Source organism: Platichthys flesus, chromosome 20, assembly GCF_949316205.1.
Source record: "Platichthys flesus chromosome 20, fPlaFle2.1, whole genome shotgun sequence".
NCBI lineage: Eukaryota > Metazoa > Chordata > Actinopteri > Pleuronectiformes > Pleuronectidae > Platichthys > Platichthys flesus.
Window position 1 is genome coordinate 8,118,062 of NC_084964.1, and position 27,004 is coordinate 8,145,065.

The following is a 27,004-nucleotide window of genomic DNA, read 5'->3' on the forward strand; positions in this document are numbered from 1 at the left end:
ACATTTGAGAATGAATGAAAAATACTTATGTCAAAGAAAACAGATGAGGGAATCAGAGTTGGTTGTATCTAGAAATACCATAAAATTCTACTGATGTTGAAAGAAATTGAGGCGACAGTTAAGTATTTTTTCCAATGGTACAAACATACTTTATTGTACAATTAATTTATTGGCAAAAAAAAACAAAACAATCAGACCACCAAAATAACTTAAAAAAGAAAGTAATGAAAATGGAGCAACAGTTATTTTTGCTTTCTCTCAGCAAGCACCAAAATTGTTAACAAGAGGAACAAAAAAAAGTGGTCAAAGATTCCATTTGAATACTAAACAAATATTTAAATAGTCTGATTTCCAGTCTCTTTTTCGGAGAAATGATCAAAACAAAACCATTTTTTCAGTTGCCATCAGTCTGTACAGCGATTCAGCATGTTTACAACTATATTCATGTATATGACACATTTCTTCAAAAGGATGGTTTGAATTTCACTCCACATCCTCCCCAGGGCAAACTGAATGACTGTCTGCAGTGTCGTTTTGCATCACCATAACATCTTTAATACAAAACAAAACATGATTAATCTAATAATTCCTGTAGCTTCAAGTTTTATTTCCAAAAAATAAAATTAAATAATATATCTATATATAAAAGACAGTTTTTCCTTGCTTTTTTCTTATAAAATAAGTCTCAAGATATATTGCCACCTGGTTCTGATGCGTTCCCCCACCCCATACCCAGCAAGCCCAACCTTTTTCAGAAAAATAGTGAGCTTCTGAATATTGTCTTCATTCCTCTCCAGAAAAAAGCTAAATGACCAAATTTAAACTCATTCAGATCACACCTCTAATCGACCCCAGGGTCGACTTCTTCTTCGTGCAGGTTTCACTTGGTAAGTTTTGAGATTGTTCAGGTGCGACTTGTTTCGATAACCACCACCCTCCCTAAAACCATGTCAAAAATACACAGGAAAAGGCGCATTGGTGCTTGTGACCTACTACACCCCATACTGTACCCTTTTAGAAAAAATCTGAATACTGTACAGTAGCTCAGGAGTACTTTAGATTTTTGTTTTGTTCTTTTTTCTTTTTTTTTTTAAACAGATACAGCAAATATCCAACCAAACAAGAAGGGGAACAAAGCAGCAGAAAATAGCTTCTCTGCTCATAAGGTTTTTAAGTATGTACAATGTCTTTTTTTTTTTTTTTACACTTCTGACTTTTATTACAAAAACAGTATCTAAGTCCACCATTTCTTACTTTGTACAGTACTAACATTGAATGAAACCTTCTGGCTGAGAAGCAGTCATGAGGGAGGAAGGACAGAAAGGACGACTGAAGGGGAAATCGTCATGGTTGAGGATACAGGCAGGATTTACTTTAAATGTCTTCAGACCCAAAAACAAAAGTCGACCGACCACTTTCCCATGTCACAGTTCATAAACAGGGTTTTAATATATGTACACGCACAACCTGCTGAACAATGACCAGCTGAAAACGGAGGTACAATACTCCCCCGGCTAAACGATCAGGCATCAACAGTTCACCCCTCCATTTTATTTTTTCCGGGAGTGGTGTCAGGGAAAGGAAGGTGTGCACATTCATAGGCAAACTGAAGATGGAGGGTAGAGAGGTGGCCCATAGGTTAAAAGATCTCTATCTGCTCTGCAGATCTGGCCACCGGTTGCAGAAAAATGTGACCAAACCCACCATTAGTGTCTCTCCCCCCCCCCCCAAACACTGTTATGGTTGAATTCAAACCTATAAACCCTGACAGAAAATAAAAAAAGAGGAAAGTTGTCACAAATTAAACTGCAATTAATGCAACCTTCCACCCACACACCACATAAAATAAATTCTTTGTATTTGACTTGTTGCAGTTGTTGTAAAATGTACATTGCTTTGAGAGAAGGCTTTAACGGAAGATATGTCAATGCTTGTTTCATGATCCCCCCCTCCCCCAAAAATTATAAATTCAGAAATAAAATATACTTACTCTCTGCAAAATAGATACAATCATGACTGGGTATTTGAGGAGGAAAACAAACGATAAAAAAGGTACATCGTGTCGTTTCACTTTAATTTTTAGCCACATTTAAAATCTTAAAAATATTCATAAAAAGGCAAAATTCTCAGTCCCCAAAAATATTGTGTCGTAGACTTGAGGAAGAAATATCTTCAACCTGAAACACTGCCCTTCCACCTTTTGTACACAATTGGCAAAAATATATAGATATATATTAACAGCAATAACTTACCATTGTTTAATTTATTCATTTATTGACTTCTAGGATTGATCTCCCATAAGAAGGAAGCTTCAGTTCTTATTTATACATCACAAAAATATTTAAATAAAAAATAAAAACTTCTAAAACCCCAAAGCCGTAGTCCCGTCCTGCTCTCCTTTCATGGCTGTTTGTTATTTGGGGCAACTCATCAGAGCATCAAGACAGAAAGACAACATGGAGCCAAGGCTACATAAGGTCTAAACTGTTGTGGTTAATGTTCGCTCCCAACTCCTGGTTGTTGTTACCGCTGTTGTTATTATTCCCACCCAAAATGTCTGACTGTCCGCCCTGTCCACCGTGCATCCCTGTCATCCCACTCAACTGGGACATGATGGAGTTCTGGTCAGAGCTGAACTGACTGGGATCTCCTGAACCACCCGGCTGCTGCTGAGGTAACACTTGCTGCTGGGGTTGAGGAGGTTGGGGCAACGCCATGCTGGGGTGATGTTGGTTTAAGTGGCCTGGGTGGGGTGAGCCACTCTGGGTCTGCGGAGAGATGCGATGAGGTGAGGGCTGGGGCTGAGGTTGGGATGAGGGTTGCATGCGCGGGGACGGGCTCGAGTGCGGGGGCTGCGACTGTGGTCTCGGTGAGGGCTGTGGCGACCTCACCTGACTGCTGAGGGAGCCTGGACCTTGGAGATGGTGGGGAGACTGAGCCATCTGCTGTTGAGGACTCATAGGACTGCTATGATGGGCAGGAGAGCCGCCCCCAAGGTGTTGCTGCTGCAGCAGCCTCTGGTGGATGTTCTGGTGGAGCATACTTTGTGTCGTCTGTGGCAGTGGGGGTCCACCACCCCCTCCACCTTGCTGTTGTTGTCCCTGCCCTGGTCCGACTTGTCCAGCCTGAAGTGGAGGTCCTCCAGGTCCTCCTCCTCCACTGGGCCCTCCGTCTTGTCCTTGGAGTCCACCCATTGGATTTTGCTGCTGCTGCTGCTGTAGTTGTTGCTGTTGTTGTTGTTGCTGCTGCTGCATCTGCATCTGGAGCCTTTGCTGGAGCGCTGCAGCCACTTGTGACATGGTGCTGGGGTAGCCTTGCTGCTGGCCCGGCTGTCCTGGCGCCCCCTGTGGCCCTCCTTGTTGCTGCTGGGGTCCCCCTACGCCTCCACCACCTGGCTGGGGTTGGGGAGAGGGGGGTATCCCTGGCTGACCCTGGCCAGGCTGCATGAAGCCTTGCTGGCCTTGCTGCTGCTGAAGTCCTTGAGGCTGCTGGAACTGCCCATGGTTTCCCATCTGCTGCTGTTGTTGTTGTTGTTGTTGTTGTTGCTGCTGCTGCTGTTGCAGATGTCTTCTCATCATCAACATCTCTCTGAACTGTGTGGTCATGGTGCCTTGTTGCCCTCCTTGCATTGCTCCTTGTTGTTGTTGTTGTTGTTGTTGTTGCTGCTGCTGCTGCTGTTGTTGCAATGCAGCCAATTGCTGTTGCTGGAGATTCCCAGGCAACATTGGGCGCTGTTGTTGCTGCTGTTGCTGCTGCTGCTGCTGCTGCTGCTGCTGCTGTTGTAACTGCTGCAGCTGAGCCATGGTGGGCATATTTCCTCCCTGTGCTCCGCCCTGAACCATGTTTATCCCTGGCTGGCCTGCCTGGTTCACATTAACTTGTGGTTGTCCTTCCATGTTAGGAAGCTGGTTAGCCCCAGGTCCTCCTACACCTGGAAGCCCTCCAGGAACGCCTTGGAACCTCACACCTCCAGGGGCCCCTTGTGGAGGACCTCCTGGTCCTCCAGGACCCCCCTGACCTCCTTGATATCGTGCTGCTCTTTGCCTGATAAAAGCAGCCATGAGAGTTGGGTTGGAACGAAGGATGCTGAGGACTTGCTGCTGTTGAACAGGAGAGCTTGGGGAGCGCAGAGTTCGCAGAAGGTCTTGTAGAGCTGCCTGTGGTAAATTTCCTGTTCCAGCTGCACCTGCTATCTGAGTAGGTGCCCCAGCGGCCCCTCCTGGTACACCCATCACTTGCATCATCCCACGGTTTCCAGGTTGAGGTTGCTGCTGATTCATCGGCTGCTGCGGAACAGCTCCTGGTTGCTGCGGTGCCATGTGACCCATCATGACTGACCGTTGTTGAGGGTTCATGGCCGGCCCCCCAGCACCCCACTGCTGGTTTGTTGGCTGGAGTTGTCCACCGCCTGCCTGCTGAACTTGCTGGAGTTGCTGCTGAACTTGAGGTGGCAACTGCGTCTGAGGGCCACCTTGCTGCATCCCTGCTAGCATTCCCTGCTGCTGGGGGTCTAACATAGTCCTTCCGACAACTCCCTGAGCCTGTGGGGGCATGCCTTGGGCCCCAATGTGGGGCATGCCCATCTGGGCCTGGGTGTTCGGGTGGTGAGGATGTGATGGCATCATGCCACCCTGACCTAAGCCACGGATCTGGGCTTGGGCCTGGGCCATCTGTCTCTGGGTCTCTGCTAGGCGCTGAATTTTTAGAGCTGTCTCTACAGCAGCCAAAGGGGGGCCTTGCTGTTGGCCTTGTACAGGCATGGAACCTTGTCCTTGATTGGGTGGTTGCTGCTGCTGCTGGGGTGGGGTGGCTGGGCCAAGACCAGGTTTGCCCAGTGACTGGTGGAGAGGAGAGGCTCCAGGAGGTCTGGGGTTGTACGGAGGCAAACCACCCGGGTGCTGTGGCTTCTGAAGTTGCTGGACATTGGGAGGCTGTTGCTGGAGCTGAGGCATCATTTGCTGCTGAGGAGAATTCATCACCCCCCCTCCACCTACCTGCTGAAACTGATGAAGATGGTGTTGAGGGGGCATGGCACCGCCTTGCTGTGAAACTTGCTGTTGCTGGCCTGGAACTCCCATTCCCCCCATCCCAACTCCCTGCTGCTGATGGAGGGCAGGCATGTTCCCCTGGGTGGGTGTCTGTGGGGTAGGAGGCTGAGTGCCCACAGAGGTAGGGGTTCCAGGACCAGTTCCTCCATTGTTTGCTCCTGGAGAGGGTAAACCATTGCCCCCAGGAGCTCCTCCAGGAGCAGACTGGCCCACTCTCTGCATGCTGGCCATCCTCCTCCTTAGCATCTGGGCTTGCTGGAGTCTGTGCTGCAGCTGCTGCTGACGGAGCTTGTGCTTGATGTTTAGGCAGAATGGGACTGGGCACTTGTTCTCCTGACAGTGTTTTGCGTGGTAGCAACAAAGCGCGATGAGCTGCTTGCAGATGGGGCAACCACCATTGGTTTTTCTTTTGCAGCTTTTTGTGTGCTGAACAACCCGTTTCATCTTCTGGCAGGACGGCAGGGAGCAGTTTGCATTTCGACACTGGCAGGCATGGACGAGGGACTGGATGCAGCGCTGGATGCTGAGGCGACGGGAGTCTCCAGGGCTCTGAGTTGTAGCAGCTGCCTGGTTGCTGCTTTCATCATCCAAACCGAGACCCAACTTCTCCATCTTGTGCACGTGGCTCTTAGTGTTGTAACATGTGATGCAGAGGTCGTAATCCTGTGAGGAATGGCATGGATGAGAAGGTTAGAAATTGATATGTAGCCGGTTTCACAGTAACATCCTCCAACATACAAATTTTTGTTTTTTATATTCTTCACATGTACAAATAGAAATGAGACGCACTAAAAAAAAACTTCTCTAACTCACCTCACAGACGGTACAGTGAAAGCGTGTCTCCACGTGGTTCTTGCACTCGTTACAAGTGTAGACGAAGCGGTCCTGGCTTTGGTTGTGCAACTCTACCAACATGCACATGGAGCTCCACTTGGACCTCCTAAGCGAGCTAAACTCCAGGTGTTTGTCCCTGGCCAATGTCAGGAAAGCATCACGGCCATCCATGAGGTCACATGCCATCAGGGAATCCGGGTCTGAAATAGGGGGCAAGGCGTTTGTGATTGGGGCTGAGCTCAGTCGGATCACAAAGAACACCTTGGATGGGAAAAAGAGGAGAGAAGCCCTTTAAAACAAATTCATCTTTGTGCCAGCACTGGTGCCAGAGTTGCAACAATTTTAATCTGGAAAATAAAGTCAATAGCTAAGCCATTACATCTTTTAGATTCAACTCCTACAGTTACATGTGTGATTAGATACAGGTACTTTAGTATTTTCTTGTACCTCTTTGTGTTTTTCCATAGTAGCATAGAGTTTCTGTGAAAGGTCATTGGAGACATTCGGCATCCCTGGCTTCTTCTTATTGGCTCGACTCAAGCTGCTCTTGTTCTTACTCGTCTTCTTGTTGTTCTTCTTCTTTGCATTTTTACTGTCACCTTTTGTTTCCTGCACAAGAAAAGAGGGAGACCATCAGAGATCATCTAATCAACAAGCTCCTCCGGGCCATGTTAATAAATCATTGCATTCTTACATCAATACTCTCATTGGAAGTGCTGTTCTCCTCCCTTTTCCTCTCCTCTTCCTCCTGTTCTAGCTCTTTGATGCTCTCCTCCAGCACATTGGGCCAAAAGTCCCCCTCAAAGTAAGGCAGCTCATTGGCACTGGTCAAACGATCCTCTGTTGCCTGCTTGAAAACATCCTTTAGGGGTACATTGAAAACAAAGTTAGTGTTTTACATGGATAAAGTTATTTTCAGCAGCTATAGCATTGTTTGTACACCAATGTTCTTCTTAGAAGCTGTGCTGATTGCTATTATATAGTCTAAACTTTAAAGCTAAAAAAAGAAAGAGTTAACATAATACAATACAATTAACCGAGAGTAAAGACGATTGCTGTCTCTTTACCTTGAAGTCGTGCACTATCCGCTCTGACACAGCTTTGTCTAACATCTTCTTGTACCATTCCTGAAGACGTTTGGGCTTTGGGATCTTCTGATCTGCAGGGTGACAGTGGAATATGTAGTCATCCCCTTCACTTGGTGGGCAGGCCCAGATGTGGCCAGTGGTGTAGCTGAGGATGACAGACCATAAACAGTTAGCATGATGAATATATAATCCAGCGAATGTAAGTTCTTGGACAGAATAAAATCAAAATAAAATAAAAGCCTTCTTTGAGCAGGAACACTTACCCCAACTTCCTGACATATTCCAAGTACCCGAGGAGGATTTCATAGTAAACTGCTGTTCTTAGAGAGCGAGGCCGAAAGAAGTGTACACTGTCCAGGTAGGAGATGTATACTCGCCTGAGTGGATGAAAGTAAATATAAATACATACAGAAATATCACAACTGCCTAAACCTTTTAACAAAATTATCTTATATTCAAGCGACAAATGGCCCATGTATAATAAAAACTACTAATGCTGTCCTTACCTCTGGTTGGGCTGAGGACAGTCAGATCCGTACTCTTGAACGTGCATACCAAAGAAGCAGACATCTGCTCCATCAATGTCCTCAAATGCAAAAAGGGCTTTTGTCCTGTATGGGAAAGACTCCGACATCTCTCCACTGTCCACAAATCTGAAGGTGAAAACAAGGGTGTGTCAATTTACCAACTATAAACTCTAACAAGTAATACTCCTGTGTGTCACCTTCTTGTTCCCTGAAGTCTTGGCATTCAAGAATTTAACAGAGGGAAAATTCTATACGCTAAAAAATGTTCTAATGATCTTGTAGAAAACAAAGAGGTCTAGTTTAAGTTGGACTCTTCTAATTCTTGTACCTGGACTTCATGCCTGGTTTGACCTCCACCATTTTATCAGAGACATGGACGACACGAATAAAGACTTCTCCGGACTCCGGGTGACTCATGCGCTTTAGGAAGTCGTTCACCCTCGTCTCCAGGTAATAGCCCAACTTTGTCTGGGGCAACCCTGTGTGGGAGAAAGCCAGGGGAAACATTTTAGTCTATGTAGTATCATAACAATTGTAAAAACAGCAGTGGTAAATATGATTTAAAGCTACATATGAAGAACCTGATTCCCTTATCTGTATATGTGATGTCCTGTGCACAGCCAGACAAATTAGAAAGTAACAAAACTGGCATGTCACTGGAAAATGTATCAAAAGTATAATTCTGTAATTCACATGTACATGTGAAAGTACAGTTTCAAATTAGAGGCCTGAATCAGTAAATGGTGACAGTAGGAGATTAAATGTGTGACAGTAGTCTCATGAGTGGGTGACTTTAGGTTGAGATGCAGAGTCAGTAGGGGTGTGCGATATTAGGAAAAAATGCGATATCAATAACGTTGTTTAATATCGTGATGACAATATGACTTGCGATAAATAAACAGTCCCTGGCTATGGACGCAGAGAGTGAGACCTTAGACAGCTCCACAGCCGGGAGAAGGCGCACAGCCCGGTCACAGCACCACCAAGTCCGGGGCAGACACAATGTACACAGCAGTCTTTAGGAGCTATGTTAGTCATTTACTGCTCCTCTGTGTCTCTATCATTCTCGCCTAGGGATTCAACATTGCCATGCCCGGCCTTGATTCGCACTGTGCCAACTGCGTCAAACCAAACGGAGTGCTCCCAGGCCAACTCCTCCATCTCCATACTTCTACAAAGTTTATAAAGTCTGTTGTTTTTACCCAGACTGAAGTAACACATGTGCCCGATCACACTATTTGTCTATGAGCATTTGTCTGTGAGCGCGTGTGAGTGAGAGAGAGCTCGTAACGTGAGCTTGCACATAGTTACTAACAATTACGATATTATAATAGACGATATATATATATATCGCACACCCCTAACAGTCAGTATGAAATAATAAACTAGTGTGGTCCATGAGTATATTCAAGTACGAAACAGGACATTGTGATAAACTGCGATAGAAGAATTGTCACTTACGTTTGGAAGAATACTTGTTTTCTTTCCTTGTTTTATTTGCCTTCTTTAAGCAGCCATCACACACAAAACTGAGATAAAGCAAAGAGAAACGTGGTTAAAACAGTCAAATAACATAACAAAAGATAAAGAACACTGAGAATGATTGGAATAAGGAAAAGCTACTCACCCCAATGGCCAGATTGTTTCATGGTGCAGGACACAGATCTGGTGCATCCTGCGGCCGCAGTCCAAACATTCAACAAGGCTGAAAAAAATGATATAAAATAAAAATTACATGTTGAAGCCCTTGAAAGAAACTCATTATTTTCTTCTTTCTCAAAGCAAATATGTGACTTTAGCAGGCTGTTAACTTACAGTTCAGGGTCCAGTGTGTCATTCTTCTTCTTCTCAAACTGCTCCTTGTTAATTGATCTAAAATTACAAGGGAGTGCGTCAAAAAAACATAAATGAGGAAATCGTCAAGACATGCTAGGTAAAACATTTAGTTTCAAATTCATCAGGCCTTTAGTCTTAAGGATTTTCTGCTCAATTTCATATTAAATTTCCTGATATCAGCATCTTAAATGAAGCATTCATTGCAGCCAACATGCCACAGTCCAATAGGCCACAGGCTGTGATGCCAACCAAAACAGTCACTAAGGTTATGTGTGGTAAAGGAATTGAAAAAAAAAAAAAAGAAAATCTCATCTTGGCTGAAAATCACTTAGGAGTAAGATTTTGTACTAAGGACTAAAAATTTGACTGAATGTGTTACCTAGGAGTAAAAATTGCATTTCAAAATATAAGTTTGATCACTTCGCAAGTCAATTGCTATGTGGAATTGTCTTCTTTTGCAAGAAGCTTTTGCTATTAGGTGGTAAGTGAATGCAGTAGTACTTACGTCTGTGTCTGGGTGGGGTCATCACCCAGGGAAACCGTCTCCCCCTGGATCTCGTTGAAACACTTCTCGCAGAAGTGGTACCTGTTAGCAACAAGCCCAAATTTTGGTGAACTACACCGTTCCCCCGCAGCACAGTCAATCACAGACAGCGCACAGGAGGGCAGTCATCAAATGGTACAGGATATGGGCACGGTAGGGTGCCACAAGCGGAGCAAGCAGGAAGTAGGAGCGCAGGACAGCAGGAAGTCGTCATCGGAAAAGCCAGTCAAATATTTGAGGGGTGAGGGTGACAGGATGGGGGGTGGGTTTTGGAGGTGCATGGTTGGTCAAGGCAAAAGCAAGCCAATGTTGACATCATAGCCATTGGAAGGGAGGACAGACAAGTCATATGGACCAGGAACAGGACGAGACAAAAACAGCAGAAAGCCGAGGCAGAGCACAGATTAGCAATTTGGACACGACAGGATGAGCAACAACCACCATCACAGCAAACAGAGCAGGAGCAGAGTCAACAGGAGAAGGGGACGGGAGCAGGACGTTGTCGCACAAGACATCATACAGACACCAAACAAATATAAACAAATAAGCACAGACAACTGCTTTGCTGTCCATTCAAGCAGTTCATTTTAACGTATGTCCTTTCACATTCCAGTAAGGCTCTTATTGGTGCGTTCTAAGACCGAGGACAGGAATAAAATATCAAAAGAAGTAATGTGACCTTCATACATTAACAAAGTCACAGGTCAACATATTGGCACAAGCCCTTCATTCCTTAAAAAAAAAGGCAAGTTTGTGGAGTCTTCAAAATATGAATACCTCAATTTGCTCCAGAGAAACAAAACAATTGGTTTGTATGCATCAACTAATATTTGCTTTTTTAAAGATGCGTTTAATGAAATGATGAACAGCTTAAAGAATGTGAGGAGAGGGCAGACTGTTAAAATGCCAGTGCATCAGGAATGACATGAAGTATAAAAATGGTGGAAATGAAGTGAGGGGAAGCATTTAGGGAAATAAATTTCATAAAAGTTGCACTGATAAAAGGAATGCTAATATCTGCCTCATTTTCAATTCAACATCATATCTTTTATCCCATCTTCTATTATTAACACTTCCATCCATCTAGGTTTCCCTCCACCCATTATTACATGAGTGTTTCCCTCCCATCATACCTGTTCTGGTAGCTGAAGTAAGCAGCATCTCGGGGAATAGTGCAAAGTTGCTTTCCATAGCAGCACAGTGTCTGAGGAGAAAACTCCAACTGATGGACAGAAACAAAGAAATAGGTAAGAATATATTTATCACTTCGCCATCAGCAATAGCTATTTCAGTGACACCCAACTACACTGATCAAGAGTAAACAGACTGAATAAGTTAGTGGTAGACGTTACTGATAGAAGTTATGATACCGATGTCAGCTTCGGAAATGCCTCCGATATTGCAGAAAATGTCAGGGCAGACACAGTATGCAAATCTATTTACCGATCTGATACCACGTCTTTTAATTATATTTGTTGTGAAAACTTTTACAATATATTATTATAGCAATTTTGTTTAAATACACTGGTATCGGCTCGACACGTGGTATCGGACGATTGGCAAAGTCTGAATCAGTGTAGGGAACGGAAAATGGTATTGGAACATCTTTAAGTACTGAGCTCCCAGTATTAGTTTACATTAACCAATTATACATTTTATTTCTTCAAGTGGAACAAACATGGCTTCCACAACATGTAATATATGAACTCCCAGTTTTATCAAATTGTGACGGATTATTTCTTATCATATATCATGATAATAAATGAGTGAGTGAAAATCTCGTTACATGTTCATGTATTGACTTGTGTAATTACATGGAAAAATACTATATATAACAAGAACATTGCAAGTTTTTCTCTGAGACACAACCTTACATCCACACTGCATTTGTAAAAACTTCCCCAGTGGAGCTGAACTGAGCTCAATTCTGTTTGGCTTAGTTTTGTTAAAAACTAATAACAGCTACCTTCAACTGCTACTTAGTTTTTTTTGATCGTCAGAAGTCAAGCTCTTAGCCAGGGTCTCTTAATAAGGCCCAATCAGTTGTGTTATTTGTCTGCAAAACCAAAAATAGCAGAGTCTAATGACAGCTGAAATGCGATATGGCGGTGGTATGCCTATGGCCAAATTTAGCTATGAAGCCACTTCACTGCTTCCATTTTCAGTTGTGAATGAGGGAAGTTAATTTCTTACTCTAAAGCCATGTTCACTTTTTTCAGCCCAAAATCACTTTCTAATTCCAAACGTTAGGTGAGAACTTCCACCCTGATATCTTCCAAAAAAAAAGACATAGGGTCATATTTATAGTGTTTTGCCATTTCTGTTAAAGGCTGAATGTACGAGCATAAATATAAATTAATTTGTGCAACTTTATCTATTCAATGCACAATATTCACATTAATATCAATTCATATTAAGAGCATCTGTTCATATGCACGTCTTCATACTGTGATTCCTGACCATACAGTTTAGGACATTATCCAACTTATATTGATGGAATGCAGTTGTTTTTTAATCATAAGATCAACCCATAACAACATTCATTTCCCATCTCAACCCATTTAGTCAGTTCTGCAGCACTTTGACTCACCTTCCTGCCACAACAGTAGCCGAGGCTCTGCATGACGGGGTCGATCTCCTGCTCGAAAACCTCAGCCAGCTTGGAGCAGTACTTGTACACTCTGGATGTTTTACGGTTGTACAGCCAGGCATTGTTGAACATCAGCCAAATGTCCTCCACGTACTGCCAGGGGTCCTGGTACTGACCTACAGCCAAAACACAAAGGGTGGCATGATGGATTAAGAAGACTTTCAAGACTAATGATAGTCACCTTTAAAATGGGTAAGAAAAACAGGATCGACCTGTAGTCTGATGTGTCGTTTCCATCCATGTGAAAAAGAAAATAATGATTTTTTTAAAAGCAACTCACATGAAGCAAAATGTATCTTTATCCCTTACTACACAAAATTACTCCTTTATAAATTTGGGATGACACTTATTGATTTAACATAAGCCGTGTAAAAAATCTTCGATGGTTAGTTGTAACACTTAATTATTAGTAACCATGATGATTTGGTTCTGGACAGCATCTATCTATCTATCTTCAGGCGCAGCAAGCAACCTCTGCTTTATGTTGTAAAAGTACACTGGAGGGAGCAGCAGGGTGAGAGCTGTTAGTGCAGGGGAGCTGCTAGTGCTCTGGCCAGAGCTGGAAATTGCTAGCATCCACCATCGCCGAATTGCAGGTGTTGCATGCAATGCTGACATTCTGTCATGATTCTGAGGCTTGGGGTCTACATGTAACGAGTAGTAAACATCCTCTTCTCTCTCCTGATGTATAATTACAATATTGTCATTGATAATAAATATATCATTGAATTTTTTTTACATTTTCAGTTGATACTATTTCTGACAACCATAGTTTAGGACTCTATAATTGTGTTATTCACACTGTTTCATCTCTATTTTTTTATCATACAAAGAAAGTTATTATTTGGGTCCCCTATGTTTCCCAGGAATTAGAAACAAATACTAACCAGTGTCCAGCTTTCGCTTGATTGTTGATAAGTCCATGGGGCTCTTCACTATGTCAAAGTAGTCCTGCAAGATCAAAAGGTAAATGTGTAAAAACCTCTGTGAGTCAATGGCATAAACAAGTAAAGCAAGACGAGCTGCAGGATCAGTAAGGAGAAAATTTACTTCTTCTTAAGTCTTTTTAGGTAGAACACACACAATTCTAAACCCTGACAAGGAGAGTGTTGTTTATACATGGCAGAGGAACAAAAAGAATTGAGCAGGGTTTACATACAGGTATGCACAGCAGCTGTGGGTCAACAGGCATTCTGAATGGCAGCGACTCTGGATCTTGACGGTATAGTGATTCGAGGGTCGGCATCAGGGCCTGTCGAAGCTCCTCAGGTTTGAAGACTGGGAGGAGAGAGGGTCAGAGAAGGAAAATCAAAAAGTTTTACTACTTCCATTAACCATTTGTATTCCATGACCCACCAAAAAAAATATACATTTAGATCAACAACAACATACAGAGAAATGCTCAAATATTGCATATATTGCCCAGATGTTTATGTATTCCAGTAAAAAAAACAAGTCCTCCTTACTCTTCTTTTTCGCTGAGGCTTGTTGTACAGCTGAATCTGACGTATCCTCTTCCTCTTTCACCTCCTTCTTAATCTCTGGTTTCCTGTCTTCCGTCTTCACACTCGACATCTGCATTGTTGATGATGCATCCATAGAACCACCTTTACCTCCCTCTCCACAGCACTCCTCCTTTTTCAGCTCCGGTTTGATGGGCTTTTCCTCCGATTTGAAGTTGCTGAGCTTCCCTCCTTTGGAGCAGCTGCCGGCATCGCTCTCGTCCTCCTCATCCTGCTGCTTGATCTCCATTTTGGGGTCGAGGTTGTTTTCTGAGTGCGGCTGCTGGGAGGAAGTGTCCTGGCTGCTGACAGAGGCTGGAGTCAGGGCCTGGCTATCCACAGGGAATGAACCCTTTTGGGACAACTAGGAAGAGAGAAGAAACATGACAGTGATGAATGAAGGGAACAAACGATTAAATGACAAAATACACAGGAAAATCGGTCTGATTCAACGATAATACAGCTGAACAGTCTACAACTTTAGTCTCTTGAGAGATCTGAGAGAGGTGTGCCATCTACAGGAATCCTCTAGTACCACACGCTGTACCTTAGTATAGGAACGATAACGTTCACTGTGCAACTGGCTTTCTCTGAATACGTTTGATTAAACATCAAGTATATCAGGGCCTTACTGGTACAGCATGGCTCAGAAAACCCAGTTAGGAATTGTTTGATCACATGAAAATAGAAAGGCAAGATTGAAAGATAATCATGGAAGACATGAGTCAATGGAATATGTGTAATAAGATGAACTGGTCCTGATATTAAGCTTCATGATTCTAAATTCTCACTGACCGGAGTGCGAGGCAGCTGAGCACCATGCTGCGATGAGTTGGAGGCCAGTCCCGGGTGAGACGGAGTGGTCGAACCAGCTGGCCCTATATGCTGCTGCTGGAGAGACTTGTTAGAGCCCGGGCCCTGGCCAAGTTGGTTTTGCTGGGGGGTCGGTGGTGGAGCCAGCTGTGATGCATTGGGGGTGTGTGGTTGTGGGGTCTGGGACCCTGCTAGTCTGGGGGGTGTTTGGTGAGGGGTAGGGGATCGGCTATGAGCAGGTGAGGGCGAGCTGACGCGCATGGCTCCCAGATGGGGGATGGAGTTGGTCTGCTGGTTCGCGTTAGTTGGAGTCATTGAGGAAGGAGGGGCTCCGGCAGCTAAGTTGGGACCTCCACTACCCACGCTCTGGGGACCCATTGGTCCCACTGAGGAGACGCCACTGTTACCGCCAGCTGAACCGGGCTGTGCTAGAGGACTAGCAACTGGAAGAGAAGGAGGAGTGCCCATCTGCGTCTGTGGAAAGACAAAGATGACGAAATTGTTGGCAAAAACCTTTCTTTGAACCTGGGAACATATTTGGGAACATTAAATTGAATTCTCATATACATATTTCCTTCTGAAATGCATTCTAATACTCTCTGATTACCAAATAACTATCAGGGTACGGGTACTGCATCACTGTGTGGTCCAACACTATTATAATATTTCAAAAACCAAATATATATATATTTTATAAAATTTGGATGCTTCAAAATCAACTTAATCTATAGATTAGTAACTCTAGGCCACCTTACCTGTGGCATGCCTGCCTGTGTGCCGGGCTGGGCCATACCGGGCTGAGCTGTACCAACACCGGGTCCTGAGCCGGGGAACTGCCCCTGCGGCAGATACTGGTTCTGTATCTGGTTGACATTGGGTTGTGCCATCCTGGATCCAACCAGTCCGATCTACATATGTAAAAGGGCATAGATAGGGTTCTTTAAAAAAAAATCTGCTGAGCAGTTTGAATGGTAGGTATAATTATCTCCTAGTTTAAATTATTTTGATATGAAAAAAAACAACATAAAAACAAGTGATACATGGTGTGTTCATTACAGACCTGGTTGCCTGATGCTCCCATTGGGAGTGGAGGCGTGGACCTCTGGCCCATGGACTGCATTCCCATCTGATTGAACTGATTCATACCTGAAAAAACACAATGACAGTTATGATACAACACAGAGCATTTCATATTGAAACTACTGGAGTATTGGATCCTTTATTTATATATACATATAGCAATTATAGTGATGTCCCCATGTTCAAAAAAGGTCCCAAACATAATGCAGTGTCAAAATACAGAGTAAAAACATATCACATGCCTACAGTCTTACTATTAAGCATTCATATGACAACGTTTTCTTGTCTCTTTACCTGGGCCTTGCATTCTGTTGACCATCTGATTTGGTCCAGTCGGTCGCACCAGAGATGGGTCAGGGAGGGGACCGTCTATATAAACAGAGGCAGGAAATTAAGAAAATCAGGGAGAGACGAGACGAGGAACTGCCCTAATAAAACATATGGAGAGGTTTGTATAAACTGAAGCATGTTTCGTTGTTTGTTTGTTTGTGAAAGATCATTGGCATTTGGGCACACGTAGGGCAAAAACATTTTTTTTTCTTTTATGCACATTTTTTTTCCCTATGTGCGTAAAAGGGTTGTATTGGGATATTTCAGTAACATCTGCCGCTACTAATCAGATGCACGAGCTAAGATAAAAAACAATACTGAAATATCACAATGTCCCTCTCCATCTGATTAAATTATCGTTCACATGAATGTGTGCTGCTCAGAATAACATTAGCTGAATATGCTGCATGTCTACTCACTTGTAGGCAGTCCAGTGGAGGGCTGACCCAAGCCGGCAGGCCCGATGCCCAGGCCCTGCTTCTGAAGCCGGGTCCTCCTCTTCTCTTCCAGCTCCTTCTGGATCTTATAGATCTTCTCTGCTAATAGGTGATAGTACTCAGCCTGTCAACAAGAGGGTAAACAGAGGAAAGGGGTTAAAAATCCCAAAGAATATTTGCCAAAAAAATAAAATACTGCTACTATATCTACTCCTGCAAATAATTCTAATTTTTTTAGTTTAATAAATAATAAACAATGACAACTTAGCACCAGGGATTACATATAAAGCCAGTTAAAATTCATGAGTCCCCCCAGGATTTGAATCCAGGTCCTTTGATGAGACAAATCTTTATACACTGCAGTCAACATAACCTGGTAATTCACGAGTCAGGCTCATGTGCTCTAAGTTTGCAGCCACATCCTGTTATAGCATATGAGCTGTAATATTTATTAAACTTTTGAAACCAACAGAATGACTTATTAGCTGACTATAGCTGCAAAATGATTTCTACAAGGTTCCTACTTTCGGAGCAATGCACTGAGCTAAAAAGATGGATCGAGAAACTTACTCGACTATTGGCTGACTCATACATGTCCCCCTCAACTTTTCTGGCATAGGCAACCAGGTTCTCCATCCGCCGGTCCTTGAGGGCAGCGGGGTCTGGAGTCGGAAAAATTGCCTGAACACTGGACGGTGGGCAAAAAAGAGAAGGACAGAAAAAGGAGGGGGAAATGGGGAAAAGGAGGAGAACAGATATTTAATTACTGACGCCATCTCAGTCAATGAACATTTTAAACAGAACATGTTTGTGTTGATATGGCATCTTAACCCTTAAATCTCTCAAGTGATCTTTGAGCGATTTTCTGAGTGGATATAAGTTGATGTGTACTACTACTGAAGTTTTTACATAGTGCGTAGAAATCTGTCTTCAGGGCGGGCACTGTCATAGTCTGAGAGTTTTTGTGAGTAAGAAAACAATGTTCTTCAGCACAATATGGTTCAGTTAATTGCTAGATATAAGCTGTGTATTCTGTTGCAGCTGTGGAATAAATATTTTGTTGACTTACTAACAAGCATGCTAACGTTACAAACATTAAGAGGCCCACACTGGTGATGCAATTTTTTAACCCATAAAGATCTGAAGCAACATATAAACCTTTAACACCGGTTGCGAATATTGCATGCTTCCCCCGACAATGTCATTTCAAGACATTTGACTATTGAAATATATCGTGATTTGCTGAAATTGTCACATGAGGGGTTTAATGCATTATGGAAATGCAGTTTGTTTGTAGGGATGTCACTAGAACCGATACCTTTCGATACTAAAATAACAAAACACAGACGATGCCCATTTTTTTGAAGCACCGTAAGAACCGTGAGTGCCGATGCCAGCTGTTAGCATCGTTGCTGCGCCTCTTCTGGAGCTGCGGCGCTGATCTCTGAGCAGCTGAAACCAGAGAAACTGTGTTTTCACTGTTTCCACTGATAATAAGCAGCCGGTCAGTCAGTGAGTGACTGCTTCACGTGAACGAGCTGTGATCTCACCGTGTGCTCCGCTCCCCGCCCCGCTCACTCGCTCAGAGACACAGTCTCTATGTCGGAGAGCGCGTGCACAGACACACACACACATGGCCTGCTCCTGGTATTTCATGACGGCCTAATACGATGATGATTTAAAAAATGAACGTGAACGTGACTTTCACTCACGTTCAACATATGAAAACTGATTCGTTAAGTTCACCGTTCGCGAAAAATATGCACAACACTGCACAGGGAACCACTGCAGAGGGGCTGAAGAGCCGCATACGGCTCCGGAGCCGCAGGTTGCCGACCCCTGCTCTGGAGGATGACGTGAAGCGTTTTTTTTACCGTGGTATCGAAATTGACATCTAGAATCGTGTTATTTTACTGGTATTGGCATCGACTCCTGAATTTTTGGTATCGTGACACCCCTATTTGTTTGTTATCATTTTTTTGTTGCGTTTCAGACAATAAGCAAGAGGAGTGATAAAAACGCAGATTAGAGCGGAGTTTAACTGATCAATACAATGAAAATTACAAGATTCAGACACGGCCAGCTTCATTGTTTTATATGTTAACAAAGTTTAGGGGAAAGTCTGTTTGTTTCAGATGCCGAGAAAGTTTGACAAAACTGGCAAATCTGTAGCTCTTCATAAAATACGGATGGGTGTTTTGAAAGAATGCTTAGGTCTTAAATACTTAATGTGTATTGTTTGAAAGAGATCACTATTATTAATAGTTTAATAAAATACACCAAAACAAATGAGATAGTGTCCCGTGGAAACAAAATTTGGAAGTTCCTGTTTTGCACTTACAGTTTGTGTACCAAATGGTTTCGTAGGTCCTGTGTGATGTCCTCATGCCAGCTTTTCCTCATGCCTGCAGCAGAGGGCGGGGCTGCTGTGGGCAAGGAGCCGACCCCACCAACATCATTCATCAGACTGGGAGAGAAGGATGTGTGAAGCTTTAATGATTAACTTATTAAAGACATGGATGAGTGCCTTGGTCAGATGAAGAATTTAATAAATGGTGGAAATGAGCGTTAATTGCTTCTAATCAAGAAATCCACCGTATGGCACGTTATCGTCTTTGAGTTCGTTCTCACCCTTGGCTGGTCACATTCAGGTGCATCATGGTATCCTGTAGAAGGTTGGCTTGTTGGCTCTGAGATGCAGCTCCCACACCTCCATTGACTCCCATGGGATTTGTACCTACACATGTAAAAATACATACGTTTTCATTCCCAAAGCCCTGCTCTGGATCTTGTGCCTTCTTAGAGTTTCATAAAATAAAAAGCATATTATTGAGGCACAGCTTCAATGGGGCTCCTTTTTTCTTTTTCTATCTTATGTCTTTTGAAAGCTTCTTTTATGGGCATTTTTCATAGCTGACAATAAGTACCTACTGAAAGGCCACTTAAAGCATCTTATTCTCTGTGTGGGGAGGAAAGCAAGTAAATACATATGCTAACTAACCCATTGAATTCAGAGGCCTCATGCCGGTCTGGCCATGCAGGCCTTGGTTTGACATGTTGGGTTGGGCAGTCTGAACTTGGACCTGGTTGCCCTGGTAGGTGAGGCCCAGGGCAGCGTAGGCTCTTTCTATGGAGCTGGGGTCAATCTGGCTCGGTGGGTTGAGGTTCGGAGCACTTGGCTGGCCACCGGCAACAGCCCCAAGAGAGCTGCCCAGACCTGCACTGGCCGCACTGAGTAGAGCTGTGGTAACATGACAAGCAGAGAGCAAGGGTTTATAACACATCTGATCTACTTGATGATATTCTTCAAAAAAACAAATTAATAAAATAAAATGCTTAAGAGAATGTGCCTGAATATTATGCATAACTTATGGAAAAAATATGCTGCAAATTATACTGTAAATACTGCATAAAGTCAGTTCAACAAAAGGTAAACCACAGCAATACTAGCATCACAAATATGAGAAGCAATTCATACGCCTACAAAGTCACATAGAATAAGTCAAATTGATGATAGTGTAACATTGACTCGATATGATAACATCATTAAGATGCACAGTAAAGACTCAGCAACAGGAGTGTACAAGTATAGCATTGTTTGGTCAGATACAGACACTCACACTGAGGGTTCCTCTTGTCCCCAGCGTTCTTCAGAGGCAGGCAGACGGGACAGTCGTGCCGCGTGCAGTTCTTCCAATGAGAGATGATCTGCCTCGATGATGCACAGTGTGCAACTGAGGATGAAGAGATGGGAAACACAGAATTATATGATAGGAGGGTAACAAGTGAGGTCAAGAAACTAAACTAAAGATACGTGGCTAAAAAACGTGAGGATATCTGGTGTTTGGTTGCGCTTGATTGTTTTTATGAGTTCACCAAAAACAAAAACTATTAAATCTAATTCAACTTATCGTTTGTGTAGCCAAAATAGGACATGCACTTATGCCTCCAATGCACCTCCTACAGTGTTCAATTGGGTAACATCTACATTTGTTAGGAGAAAACCAGCCAGAACAGTTTAAACAAAAAAAAAACATGATGGAGCATGCAAGATGATCAGAGCGCTACTATAGAGAGTAGAAATGCAATCACACTGTTGTGTCAGAAAAAACTGCACTGGCATGTCCATAGTAATAAAAGATTATGTCACCTGATACGATTAAATGCACAACCAAAATTGAGATCTAAATCAACATTTTCATTATTTACCTATATAATTTGTCCCAATGTTTCATAATGAACCGAACTCTAAATCTATACATTTTAAACCATCCTCAACTTGTAGAACTCAGCATAATACTGGTCTTCTCTGTGTACCTGTCAGTCAGGTGCTGCATGTGTGTGTGTGCCTGAACTGCCACACAACTGTAACAAAGCTGCCTGCTTGTCCAACACAGGGACACATCGTACCTATAAACTGAGTGCAGGAGCTTGTGGCATCCCTTCTACTCACCCTGACAGGACTTGCCAGCTTGGCAGTGAGTCATGTGATTGAGAACGTTCTTCATTGTGCGGCAGTGAGGAAGGTTGCACTGTCGCACTTCACCGTTGGCCTGTTCTCTCCGCTGACACTTGTGTGCGTGGAGCAGGAGTACCAGTTGCTGCTGGATAAGCTTGCGTTTCTCCGGGTCAGCTGTGGGAGGTGCACCAGCTGCAGCAGATGCTGCAGAAACCTGTGAACCAGGACCAACTAGACCTGCCTGAGCGTTGGGCACCATCCCCGGGGCCCCTCCCACAGGTGCACCAGAGGGACCGCCCACACCTGCCTGTGACTGCTGGGAGCCCTGGAAAGAAAAGTGGGAGTGAATAAGAAGAATTAACATGGATGAGACAAAGAGTGAACCAACAGGAATTGGGAGAAGGTGAGTAAGAAGTGAGGAGGTGAGAGGAAGAGGATAATAAGTAGAGATTAAGGGGTGGGGACTTAACAGTAAGAGGAGAGTTCAACAGAGAAGATCGGGTCAAATGGAAGGAAGCACATGTTGAGAATGAAGGGAAAAGAAGAACACAAGAAATGTTTGTGTTTTTTTTAAATGAAAAACCTTTTGTATTTAGTTTGTACTTGCTCCCTACCATAGCAGCCATTCCTTGCAGGGGCTGGTTCTTCTTGTCTACATTGAACGGGGCCAGGCTGTTGGCCATGGGGCCCTTGTTCTGGAGTTGAGGGCCCAGCCCTGCGCCTCCCAGACCTTGATTCCCCTGCCCCGCATAAGGACCTCCAAAAGGACCCCCTGGGTTCCCCATCATCCCCATCTAGCAGCAAAAAGGAAAAGAAGAAATATTTGAATAACCCATGTAGTTGAAACCACATTTCACTAGTGTTATTAGAAACAGTATTTGAACTTCACATGTACCCTTAATTGTGTTCTGGCAGTGTCTCCCCAAACTCATCTAAGGTGTTAAACAAGTATGATCTGTGGATACTTCCTCAAGCAACAAACTAGTAGAGTCTGTGTTAATGGGACACTTTCATCTCAGGAAAGTCAAAAGTATGTAAAAAGTTTACCACTTGCATTTCCTATTGCTCATGGGCAGATAAGACACAAACCACGTAATAGAAATAATGCACTTCTCAATCAGTTCACCAGGTAAATGCATCCAGCAATACGCAGTAAAGTCATTAGCAAATTATCTATAAACATATAGAAGTCATGATTTAACATTCCGCAGCAGGAACAGCACACAGCACTCTGTGACAACAATCTCACATTAATATTTCCCCTTTTCTCCCTGCACATTATTTAAACTTAAAACACAAATTAACTCCTCGTCCATTTCCCTGTCACTTTCCTCTGCTTCTGACGTCACCTTCACAAGTTAAGGGACATTTCGGTTTAACCACTCTCTATGCCTAACCTGCACACAGCAATTGAACAACATTAGCCTTTGACAGCAGCATTTTACTGTCGCTCCTGTGGGTCTGTCAATCACAGAAGCAGATCATTGTTTTTGCTAATTCAACTATAATAATACAAGCCTAAATGTGCTGTGTATTGCCTGAGTGATACTAGAATACATAAATGGACAAAGACAATTTATTGAAACTCTGGTGTGCTGTAGCTAAAGAAAACAAAACAGCTAATTAAAATTTGTGAATAGGTTTTTGCACGTACGATTTTTGCTGTATATGATCTTTACGTACATTCAAATCACCATTCATTTAAAAACTTGCTGCCACAAATCTATTAACAGAATTTACTTAATCGTGAAACTTAAGAAATATTTCCTTGAATAATTAGGAGAGAACCTAAGCTTGTCTTACTTTGTCATTGAAGCCATTGGAAAATAATAAGGTTTTGATTATTTATTGAAAGACAATAAGTTAGGCAAATACTGCTTTGAAATATAGAATACAATTTCCACCAATGACAACTTTCTTGTTTCATATAAATTCCACCACAATTTATGAAAAACATATGAAATGGTGCATATGGAATATTAAAAGATGTCAAAAGAAATAGAAAAATATATTTCAATACACCTTACCTTGTTCATTGCTCCAGGCTGCTGGCCTCTCATCCCAGCCTGTCCACCAGCTCCCTGCTGTTGTAGCGTCTCAGCCAACAGGTTGCTGTTGCCGCCCATCCCCTGATTCCCAAAGCCCATCCTAGGGGAGCCATTCATCACCTGGTTCCCAATCATTCCTGGCTGCTGCTGTCCATTATTGCCTTTCTGCTGTGCTCCCATCATGGCCCTGTTCATGCCACCCATCATTCCAGCTGCGGCATTCTGTTGCTGCTGCATCATGCTGGCCTGTTGTTGAGGGGAGAGGTGTTGCTGCTGCTGCCCCATCATTTGCTGAGGTCCTTGACCAGGGGATGCTTTCATGTTCGCCAAGTGTTGCCCCATGGCAGTGGGACCTCCTTGGCTGCTCATGGTTCCTTGGTGTCCTTGTTGGACTGAAGTTGGCGCCCCTGCCCGCAAAAGCTCGGACAGTTGTTTGTGCTTGGCCACCGCATCCTGGCCTCCAACACCCCCTCCAGGGCCAAGACCAAGACCCATTCCTCCCGACCCTCCACCAGGACCGAGCCCTCCAGGTCCTCCTCCCAGAGTGGTGTGCAGTTGGTTGAGATCCCCGCCATTGACCAGTCCCGAGTCATTGGAGCTGATGAGCTCATCTGGAAGGTCATGCTCCAATTCAAAGAGTGAGCCAAAATCTGAAATGGAGAAACAATGCAAAGTTTAGGAAGAGGAGACAAGGAGATGGGAGATAAAGTGAGTAAAGTGTGAGGAGGAAAATAGGGGCCTGAGCATTGTTAAGCCATTATAATCCTTAATTGTTTCAGCATGACTGGGTAAAAATGAAATTGCATGCTTGACATTGGAATTAAAAACCTTTAAAAGCATTTTATCAGGTGTATCGCCAGTTTTCTTCCATCAGAAATAATCAACAAGTCGGTGAGCACAAAACAAATGAGACCAAAAGTAGAGGTCTGATATGTGGACACGTGTGTGGCTGCATGCACAAAAATAAAGTGGGGCCAACGCGACCAGTGGTCTCAGACTTTTGCAACATAAATGCCTAACCTGGTCTGCATGCACACAGACCCCTGCCCGCTAAATAACAGTTAAACTACAAAACAGTGAAACAGGTCCGCGAGGCACTCACACAGCAGTGTCTCAGACTGAAGTCTCTCAATTCAACAGCACATTAAAGCAATCAAGAAAGATACACAACTGATATCATGAAACTTTATAAAAGGACAGCAAGACCAAAATCCACACACAACCATATTTCTCAAACTAAAGATTAAATGCTGTGATTTCAGTTCTTCCGCTAATCTGTTTGTTATAACACAGTAAGGATAAAAATACTGTCTAACTCCCTCAGACAACATTTAACTGGATGTAATTACCGATAACAAAACTGCCTGATGTGGTTCATATTGAACAAAAATTAATATTTTTTGTTAAGAGTCAGATTTAGGTAGGGATGAACACATGACAGCTCAGGTCACCTGTCATTTCTCTTCTTTACATGTGTGACTGTACTGTGAACATGTTAAGGATCTGTCCACAATGACAATAATCAGTTGCCATTCTAACCCACAATAAACCGAAAACTGCCATATTGGAGACATCAGCAGCAACACCAATGTATATTTAAAGAATGGTATGCATAGAACCTGTGCCATTCCTGGCCACATTAACTGTAAACACGCAGCACACCAGTGCCACAAATAACCTTAGAAGACAATAAATCTGGATGAAATAAACTGCATCCTCATCCACGGGTCCTTTCCATGACAGCACTGCACTGATCCTCGAAATAAATCAGGCAAGGTAACGTGAATGTGCGCGACGTCTGGGTGATTTCATGCTAAAAGTGCCTTTCCACGGGGGCTGGCTGTCACCGGGCAATGCTGACACCCTGGATACAGCTGCTGGTGGTGAAAAGGGCTGAATGGCTGCTTAAGTGTTGAAATGTAGGTGATAGTTTCGTGCTCGGAGCAGCATTTTACAGGCTAATTTGACTCGCTCTGTTTCGCAGTGGCTGGACATGGCGCTGTCCATGCTCCACAGCTTGGTTCACAGGCCACTCTATTCCAGCTGCTGCCACACGCCATCCACAAACACACACACACACACACCAACAATGCGAATTTGAGCTTAACAATCAGTCGGACCTGTGGGCCTAGACTTAGCCTTCCAACAGGGCTAGCACCGTGGGCCCCCTCTGCTTGTGGCTAGCACTTTACACGGTTGCTAAGGTTGGTCGGGAGAGGGTCCGAGTTATGATGGGGCAAAACAACAGATTGTTTCAGACGTGAGAGGCTCCAAAACTCGAGTAACGCGGTGTGGGTGCCTGTAGCTAACTGTCAATATGACACATCTGGAAAACACCCCAAAACTTTATCACAACTTGGCCCGGCCCGGGGCTTATTACGAGCCAGGCTGAAGTAGCCATTAGACACAGGACACTCCAACTAGAGGACCCGCATTTGGTTCTCGCCGAGCCGAGTGGCTAACAGCGCTACCTCCGGCTAAAATGGCTGTTAGCATGCGAGCTAGCGAGAGGGGAGCTCCTCTTCGCGTCCGACACACACACTCGCAGCTAGCACGCTAGCGCTAGCGAGCTACGACAAAAACAGAGGAGTAATCCCGCGTCTTCTGCCTCTTTCGAGCGAAGCAGACACGCAGGAAACAACCGAGCTGGACGAATCCCACCGTAACAAACGATATCATTCACGAATACTCACCGTTTCCATCGCTGGCGGAGGCGGAAAGTGCCGGAGAGGAGAGTTTAGGCCTCTTGGCTGAAGGCGGGCCAGAGTCCAGAACGTTCTCGGCCATATTTTTTCGAAATAAAAATATATAAAGTATCCACAGTTGCAGACGTTTTCACGCCGTCAGAAGCTCATTCCTCTTCGCGTCCAATATTGCGACTTTTCCCCCTCCTTTTGGGGGACTAAGAGGGGGAAAGTCCCGTGTGCAGATTACTCCTCTTTCCCTGGGTTCGCCTCTCGATTTCAGCCTCGGCGTATATCAACCCCCCTCCCTCCCTCGTCGGATTTTTTGTTCTTTATAAATTTCTGCCAGCGGAGGAGGAGGGGGTCGGCGAAAGTAAAAAAAAACGGGGGAGACACACGCTGCGGCTTCCCTCTGAACTTACACCGCCTCTTCGGATGTAAATACACCGTGCCCGGGTCTCTCTCCGGTGGCTGCATCCGTCATTTCAGCCTCCTTTTCCAGCGGAGTCTGGAGGAAGATAATGTCGGGCAGGGAGCGCTTGTTTGCCTGCGAAGTGATGGTGGGGCTGCTGGTGGCTTGAGGATGAGGGGATGCAAATAAATAAAAAAAAACACTGATTATAAAGCTGACAGACGTGCAGCTGAAAGGACGGGTGGATAATTGGCGATGGCTTTGCATGTAAAAGAAGAAAAAGTTATTTCTGAGCAAAGTGGCCCATGCAGGATCATGAGCAGCTCATGCTTTTTCAAGTAGAGGTTTGGCCACAAAACTTAAAGTTGGATAAGTTCAAGAGTTATCTCAGATTGCAATTAATCAAAGTGTTTCATCAGTTCTGCAAATTAAACAAGTCCAGCAACTTGTCATGGGCTGCGGACCAAGAGGGAGACACCAGCCCTGGGAAGCGGCTCTATGTGTGTGATTTGATTTAATTTGATCATTGAGGAATTATCGTCCACTAAATCAAGTGAGACCCTGTCCTGTCCCTCCTCGTTGGCTTTGTTTTCTTCACTCAGAAACTCCTTCACACCAAATGTCTTCAGCATGTCCCCGTGTGAACTCCGGCTGCAGCCTCATTCTTTGACTTGTCAGCCTCCTGTCCAGTTCTTGCTCTTCAACAGTCATC

At 44.0% G+C, this 27,004-nt stretch overlaps 1 protein-coding gene across 4 annotated transcripts; it reads right to left on the reverse strand.

The window, feature by feature from the left end:
* Positions 1-124: 124 nt before the first annotated feature.
* Positions 125-26,198, reverse strand: ep300a (E1A binding protein p300 a). 4 transcript variants are annotated; one of them, XM_062413832.1, is made up of 31 exons: positions 25,890-26,198; positions 23,176-23,846; positions 21,763-21,942; positions 21,143-21,473; positions 20,310-20,423; positions 19,691-19,930; positions 19,321-19,426; positions 19,031-19,156; positions 17,260-17,377; positions 16,672-16,813; positions 16,217-16,291; positions 15,903-15,988; positions 15,598-15,750; positions 14,825-15,316; positions 13,994-14,393; positions 13,687-13,805; positions 13,415-13,478; positions 12,468-12,643; positions 11,011-11,099; positions 9,839-9,919; positions 9,313-9,369; positions 9,125-9,202; positions 8,959-9,026; positions 7,826-7,976; positions 7,477-7,623; positions 7,234-7,347; positions 6,950-7,115; positions 6,577-6,744; positions 6,330-6,491; positions 5,862-6,143; positions 125-5,711 (listed from the first exon to the last, which is right to left on the reverse strand). In XM_062413832.1, exons 1-31 carry the CDS (start codon positions 25,981-25,983, stop codon positions 2,469-2,471), a joined length of 8,493 nt encoding a protein of 2,830 aa, XP_062269816.1. In that variant the 5' UTR covers positions 25,984-26,198; the 3' UTR covers positions 125-2,468. The 4 variants fall into 4 exon arrangements, with proteins under 4 accessions (XP_062269816.1, XP_062269814.1, XP_062269815.1 ...); XM_062413830.1 differs by having other exon boundaries at positions 9,839-9,949; XM_062413831.1 differs by having other exon boundaries at positions 20,304-20,423.
* Between the last annotated feature and the right edge of the window lie 806 nt (positions 26,199-27,004).

Bases quoted from the DNA above. Each gene is read 5' to 3' on its own strand.
- ep300a (XM_062413829.1), bottom strand. From the start codon at position 25,983: ATGGCCGAGAACGTTCTGGACTCTGGCCCGCCTTCAGCCAAGAGGCCT. The intron at 13,806-13,993 runs GTAAGGAGGACT...CTCTCCTCCCAG, and splicing joins AGCCTCAGCGAAAAAGAAGA to TCTTCAAACCTGAGGAGCTT. The intron at 6,144-6,329 runs GTACAAGAAAAT...TTCCCATCCAAG, and splicing joins CTATGGAAAAACACAAAGAG to GTGTTCTTTGTGATCCGACT.